The sequence below is a fragment of the Squalius cephalus genome, assembly GCF_949319135.1.
Source record: "Squalius cephalus genome assembly, chromosome: 25".
Taxonomy (NCBI): Eukaryota; Metazoa; Chordata; class Actinopteri; order Cypriniformes; family Leuciscidae; genus Squalius; species Squalius cephalus.
The window spans coordinates 640,120-647,619 of NC_137146.1; the positions used below are offsets into that span (position 1 = coordinate 640,120).

The following is a 7,500-nucleotide window of genomic DNA, read 5'->3' on the forward strand; positions in this document are numbered from 1 at the left end:
TCTCCTCAGATCCACACGTCTCTGATTAACGGGCGTCCCAGCGCTGATGATCTGACCCCAGAGCTGCTGGACTTCACCTCGGCTCGGTTCATTCGCCTGCGCCTGCAGAGGATCCGGACGCTCAACGCCGACCTCATGACCCTCAGCTACCGCGACCCCCGAGAAGTCGACCCCATCGTCACGCGCCGGGTATGATCTGTAGTGCTGTGGTTTCAGATGGTGCCCTGAGGTCAGGGTTTGAAATGAACTTTTTCACTCGCCGGCCAAAGTTACCGGCCATTCAGAGCTTCTACTAGCCAAAAAAGAAGAAGAATAAAGAAATAAACCAGATTAACTACATCACAGCTTATATATATATATATTATAAAATTTTGATTTCATACATTTTTAGCTGGACAGATTAATACAGTACAAAGAACATTAAAAAAATGTAGGATGTTGGAAAATAACAATGTGTTTTCTGTTCACCAAATGCTTTTTAATCTTCGCTTTTGCTTCAATGCAAATGAACAAGCGCGCCGGTGTCTGTTGTGTAGTGACGTGTGTGTTCAAGTAAGCAGATGTGAGCAGATTCTGCAATACGCTGTATTTAATATATCAGGATGACTCACGAGTATTTGCGCTAAATCTGCGAACACACAAACTTCCTCAGAAAAGTGAGTAAACATAATAAGTTACACGCCAAATTGGCCAGTGATTCGACAGCGTTTCCCGCCACTGCATTTGGCGGGTGTTAATTTCAAACCCTGCATGAGTTGATCACCGTATTCATATCAAAGATATCTCAAGGAGTGCCATGGTAGTTTTGTGTTAATGCAGTAACAGTCTAACTGTGTCCTGGTCTCGGTCTGGTTTCAGTATTATTACTCCATCAAGGACATCTCGGTGGGCGGGATGTGCATCTGTTATGGCCACGCCCAGAGCTGCCCATGGGACCCCGTTACCAAGGTAACTGACAACAAACACCATCCCCCTGAGACGGAAGCTGTCAATCAAATGATAGTGTGAACTTTGGCTCCGCCTCTCTGAAGTCACTGTATTGCACTTTACACCTTTACAATAAGGTCTCATTTGTGTGTGTTCAGTGTGTGTGTGAGTGTGTGTGTGTGTACAGGTTACCAAATGTCCCCACAAGGATAGTAAAACCTGAGATCACCAGCCAGCGGTTCCCCACGAGGGAAATGGTTTAATAAACACACTAAATTATATTTTTTTGAAAATGTAAAAACACAGAAAGTTTTCTGTGATGGGTAGGTTTAGGGGTCGGGTTAGTGTGTGTGTGTGTGTGTGTGTCTGTGAGTGTGATGGCGGGTAGGTTTAGGGGTCGGCTTAGTGTGTGTGTGTGTTTGTGTGTGTGTGTGTGTGTGTGTGTGTCTGTGAGTGTGATGGCGGGTAGGTTTAGGGGTTCGGTTTAGTGAGAGTCCCCACAAAGATAGCGAACCAGACTGTGTGTGTGTGTGTGTGTGTGTGTGTGTGTGTGTGTGTGTGACTGAGTGTGTGTTCAGTGTGTGTGTGTGTGAGTGAGTGAGTGTGTGTTCAGTGTGTGTGTGTGTGTTCAGTGTGTGTGTGTGTTCAGTGTGTGTGTGTGTGTGTGTGGTCTCTCTGTATTACAGTGGCGTCTCACTTTAGCCGTTCTCTGTCCCTCTGCTGTTTGTTATGCGTGTCTCACTCTCTTCTCTCTCATGTTTCCACAGAAACTGAAGTGTGTGTGTGAGCACAACACTTGTGGTGAGAGCTGTAATGAGTGTTGCCCTGGATACCATCAGGAGCCGTGGCAACCAGGAACGCTTTCTAAAGGAAACACATGCGAGAGTAAGACAATAAATAACGTCACATATATGACATAGACAAACAGTATTTTGTGAGATTCACTCAAACAGAAAAAACTAAACAAACCTTCGTTTATAAGCGATCACGACCCTCCTGATCTGTGTGCTTTCTCTCTCGTTGATCAGAGTGTAACTGTCACAACAAGGCCGACGACTGTTACTACAACCAGACGGTGGCGGATCTGAGGCTGAGCTTGAACACACAGGACCGGTTTGTGGGCGGAGGAGTGTGTGTGAACTGCTCCCAGAACACCGCGGGAGTGAACTGCCAAACCTGTGCGGACGGATACTACAGACCACACCAGGTGTGTGTGTGTGTGTGTGTGTGTGTGTGAGTGTGAGTGTGAGTGAGTGTGCGTGTGCGTGTGCGTGTGTCTGAGTGAGTGTGTGAGCGAGTTAGTGTGTGTGTGTGTGTGTGTGTGTGTGTGTGTGTGTGTGTGTGTGTGTGTGTGTGTGAGTGAGTGAGTGTGTCAGTGAGTGAGTGAGTGAGTGAGTGAGTGAGTGATTCAGTGAGTGAGTGAGTGAGTGAGTGAGTGATTCAGTGAGTGATTTAGTGAGTGAGTGATTCAGTGAGTGATTTAGTGAGTGAGTGAGTGAGTGAGTGAGTGATTTAGTGAGTGAGTGATTCAGTGAGTCAATGAGTGAGTGAGTGAGTGATTCAGTGAGTGATTTAGTGAGTGAGTGATTCAGTGAGTGATTTAGTGAGTGAGTGAGTGAGTGAGTGATTTAGTGAGTGAGTGATTCAGTGAGTGAGTGAGTGAGAGAGTGATTTAGTGAGTGAGTGATTCAGTGAGTCAATGAGTGACTGAGTGAGTGAGTGAGTGAGTGAGTGATTCAGTGAGTGATTTAGTGAGTGAGTGAGAGAGTGAGTGAGTGATTCAGTGAGTGATTTAGTGAGTGAGTGATTCAGTGAGTGAGTGAGAGAGTGAGTGAGTGATTCAGTGAGTGATTTAGTGAGTGAGTGATTCAGTGAGTGATTTAGTGAGTGAGTGATTCAGTGAGTGATTTAGTGAGTGAGTGATTCAGTGAGTGATTTAGTGAGTGAGTGATTCAGTGAGTGAGTGAGTGAGAGAGTGATTTAGTGAGTGAGTGATTCAGTGAGTCAATGAGTGACTGAGTGAGTGAGTGAGTGAGTGAGTGATTCAGTGAGTGATTCAGTGAGTGAGTGAGTGAGTGAGAGAGTGAGTGAGTGAGTGAGTGAGTGAGTGAGTGATTCAGTGAGTGAGTGATTCAGTGAGTGATTCAGTGAGTGAGTGATTCAGTGAGTGAGTGATTCAGTGAGTGATTCAGTGAGTGAGTGAGTGAGTGAGTGATTCAGTGAGTGAGTGATTGATTCAGTGAGTGATTTAGTGAGTGAGTGATTCAGTGAGTGATTTAGTGAGTGAGTGAGTGAGTGAGTGATTTAGTGAGTGAGTGATTCAGTGATTCAGTGAGTGAGTGAGTGAGTGATTCAGTGAGTGATTTAGTGAGTGAGTGATTCAGTGAGTGATTTAGTGAGTGAGTGAGTGAGTGAGTGATTTAGTGAGTGAGTGATTCAGTGAGTGAGTGAGTGAGAGAGTGATTTAGTGAGTGAGTGATTCAGTGAGTCAATGAGTGACTGAGTGAGTGAGTGAGTGAGTGAGTGATTCAGTGAGTGATTTAGTGAGTGAGTGAGAGAGTGAGTGAGTGATTCAGTGAGTGATTTAGTGAGTGAGTGATTCAGTGAGTGAGTGAGAGAGTGAGTGAGTGAGTGATTCAGTGAGTGATTTAGTGAGTGAGTGATTCAGTGAGTGATTTAGTGAGTGAGTGATTCAGTGAGTGATTTAGTGAGTGAGTGATTCAGTGAGTGATTTAGTGAGTGAGTGATTCAGTGAGTGAGTGAGTGAGAGAGTGATTTAGTGAGTGAGTGATTCAGTGAGTCAATGAGTGACTGAGTGAGTGAGTGAGTGAGTGAGTGATTCAGTGAGTGAGTGATTCAGTGAGTGATTCAGTGAGTGAGTGAGTGAGTGAGAGAGTGAGTGAGTGAGTGAGTGAGTGAGTGATTCAGTGAGTGAGTGATTCAGTGAGTGATTCAGTGAGTGAGTGATTCAGTGAGTGAGTGATTCAGTGAGTGAGTGAGTGAGTGAGTGATTCAGTGAGTGAGTGATTGATTCAGTGAGTGAGTGAGTGAGTGATTCAGTGAGTGAGTGATTGATTCAGTGAGTGAGTGAGTGAGTGAGTGAGTGAGTGAGTGAGTGAGTGAGTGAGTGAGTGAGTGATTCAGTGAGTGAGTGATTCAGTGAGTGATTCAGTGAGTGAGTGAGTGAGTGAGTGAGTGAGTGAGTGATTCAGTGAGTGAGTGATTGATTCAGTGAGTGAGTGAGTCAGTGAGTGAGTGAGTGAGTGTAACTTATAAAGAGTAAAGAGTATATTTACAGTTATAGCCTATTAGTTAGGTTTGTAGGTTTAGCTGTGGTTTCAAAATTGGAAAAGATAATTGTGAATTTTCATTGGTATCTAAAATTTGTGTCATAATTGTATACATTTTTTTTTTTTTTTTTTTTTTTGAGAAAATTATTAAAGACCAGATAACTTTGAATGAACGCTCTGGAAGAATGTTTGCTAAAGTTCTGAGAACGTTCCCCTTTAACTGTGTCTCCATTAGAGCTCCAGAAGAGTTTCCAAACTTGTTCATGATGAATCTTCTGCACAATAAAGACTGTGAATGTTAAACCCTTTGACGTGTCTGTGTTTCAGGTGTCTCCGTACGCCGATAACCCGTGTGTTGAGTGTGAGTGTGACGCGAGAGGCTCAGCGAGTCCCGTGTGCATCAGAGACGATGATCACGCGAACCTCGACACAGGTGAAACATCTCTGCTTCTGTTTCCCACCGAATATCTCTGATGCAGTGTTTCAGGCGTTGTCTGAGCTGCTGGTTGTGTCGTGTAGGTCTGTCTGCAGGTCAGTGTGTGTGTAAGGAGGGTTTTGCGGGCGAGAAGTGTGACCGCTGTGCGTTCGGCTTCAGAGATTTCCCACAATGCACTCGCTGCGAGTGTAACCTGGACGGAAGCCACAACAGCGACCCCTGCAGGGAGTGTGTGTGCAAGGTAACGGTCATAAAGATCTCATTGATTTACATTATAAGCATTAGAATTTCATATAAATATCAGCATGCACCAAACTGCATATTTTTGCTCAATTTGGGCTGTTTTTTCTTCCATATTCTCACTATATCAGACTATATGAGTCATAAAAACCTGATAAATCAAATATGATACTCAACAAAAAAACACCTTTTTTAAATATCATGATTTTCTGACTGTTATTTCATATATCAGGCTTTATAGGGTTTTAGCATCGAATGACACTTGCGTAACCTCTTCTCCCGTCCCTCTCTCTCTCTCTCTCTCTCTCTCTCTCTCTCTCTCTCTCTCCCTCTCTCTCTCTCTCTCTCCCTCTCTCTCTCTCTCTCCCTCTCTCTCTCTCCCTCTCTCTCTCTCTCTCTCTGCAGGATAACGTGATGGGCTCGAACTGTGATCTGTGTAAGCAGGGTTTCTATAATCTGCAGGCCAGTAATCCCGAGGGCTGCACCGAGTGTTTCTGTTTCGGAGTGTCAGACGTGTGCGAGAGCTCGACCTGGTTCACCAGCTCGGTATGTTTAACTACTGCCAATATCTCACCAAAAATAACAAAACTACATCATCGTAACAGCTTGACTAAAGTAAAGACTTAGAACTAAAGTGAGGGCTTAAACGCAGGGGAAAACAAACTAAACAAGAAACAGGTGTGCAAAGCAATCAGTAACCATAGCAACAAATAAGTGTATAATCAGTAAACTAGGAAACTGAAGATTTCCTAGGAAATTCAGGGAAATTGGGAATGAAAGAAGCAGTTAAAGAACACAGGGAAACAATGAAATACAAAATATAAAATTCCATAAAACAGAACATGATCGTTACAATGTAGTAGAGCTGCACGATTAATTGTTAAAAGATCATAATCTCGATTAAAACACCCACATGATCTCATTCCTTAATGACAACGATTCGCCTATTAAACCTTTGACTAAATTATACCGGAAAATTCAAATCTGTGTTCACGCTGCTGCTGACCCAGAGAAAGCAGTTATCTAGGTATGAAACACTTTCACAAAGAGACTCTTCAACACACAGTATTATTATTTCCATGTTACAAATATTCATATCATCACTGATGTTCTGGGATAAAAGTTTAGTTCGGATATAAACACTCATATCTACGGTAGCGATCAAAATAGAATAAATCACCTTTTGAAAAGTAACTTGACACTTCAAATAATTATTGTATCAATTACATCGTTACACCAGTAGGTGGCGACAAGGGACTGTTAAAAAATGTGTTTTTCATTGAATCATTGATTCAAGAGATTCGTTCACAAACACTGATTCATCCAGTAATGAAACAAGTGAAGTCTTTATGAGTGAGTCACTGAATCATTCACTCAACTGTTTGTTTAAATAATTCGTTCAGATTAATTAAACATTTGTAAATAGACGGCAGCAGTTAACATTTTGTCAGAACCTCTAATAAATTATGTTATTTTGTTTAGTTGTCTGTTCAGAATCGTGATCTCTATTTGAAACAAAAATTTGACAAAACCGCACAACAAAACTACTAAAACCATGAACTAAAATGAAACCGGAAAATACAAAAATAAAACCTATTTCACAATATATGTTGTAAAGTAACGCTGTGACTGTGTCGAGCAGCAAACACTGGTGTCGTGCAAATGAACGGCCAGAGCACATTAAAAGTTTTCTGTTTTCTGTTAAAACAGTGTGTGTTAGCGGCCCCTAAGTTAATAACTAATGATCTCTGCAACGGAAGTGAATCAATCAAAAACTAAGTTTATCTGGACAATAACTTTATTCTAGATCTGCTGTAAAGCCTGAACACTCTCTGTTACTGTATCTCCTGTTATCACTGTAAAGCGAAACAATCCATAATGTTAAAGCACTATATAAATGAAGCTGCCTTGACTTGGCTGTGGTTTGAAACAGAGCCTGTGTGTTGTTGATTCTCAGGTGGTTCACAGAGACGCGGTTCTCCTCCGATCTCCTCAGAGCTCCAGCATCTTCACATCTCAGATCTCAGACGAAAACCTGATCGTGTCGAACGGCTCGGTGTCCGCAGGCGTGCCGTCGCTGTGGTCGTGGGCCGCGCCGGAGCCGTTCCTCAACAACAAGGTGACTCTCTCTCTCTGTGTGTGTGTGTGTGTGTGTGTTTCTCGCTGGCCTGTCATTACACTCACACTCATTAACACATTTACAGCTAATTAGCTTACACACGTTCGCAGCGTGTGTCCCCAGGGGATTAATGAAATTAAAACATCTAATTATAGCATTCATTTCCATCAGCTCCGACCTCCATTCAACATGAAATCAAAACTGATGGATATTACCACCTTTTTTTATTACTTTTAAAGTCCCCCTGTTGTCAATAATTGTATCTCTTAAAACTCATCACCAAAATTACATATTTAAAACTTTTTTCCTTTAAAAAAAATCTTTATGCCTTAAAATATCTTGACTGTAACTCGACACCCTCGCCTCATTTAGTATTCGTGGTTCTATGAATATGCAAATGAGCCCCGCCTCCACTCACTCCCTCAGCTCAGAGATCCACTGGTTGACGATCACACGTTGATCTGATTGGTTACAAGGTAGTTTGTGAC

At 42.6% G+C, this 7,500-nt stretch overlaps 1 protein-coding gene across 1 annotated transcript in view; it reads left to right on the forward strand.

The window, feature by feature from the left end:
• The window catches only part of lama1 (laminin, alpha 1), a 70,916-nt gene that overhangs the window by 14,551 nt on the left and 48,865 nt on the right, over positions 1-7,500 (forward strand). The window contains exons 5-12 of the mRNA XM_079862459.1: positions 10-189; positions 859-948; positions 1,695-1,812; positions 1,956-2,134; positions 4,545-4,650; positions 4,737-4,894; positions 5,299-5,439; positions 6,851-7,012. Coding sequence (XP_079718585.1) covers positions 10-189; positions 859-948; positions 1,695-1,812; positions 1,956-2,134; positions 4,545-4,650; positions 4,737-4,894; positions 5,299-5,439; positions 6,851-7,012 — 1,134 coding nt within the window. The remainder of the gene's footprint in view (positions 1-9; positions 190-858; positions 949-1,694; positions 1,813-1,955; positions 2,135-4,544; positions 4,651-4,736; positions 4,895-5,298; positions 5,440-6,850; positions 7,013-7,500) is intronic.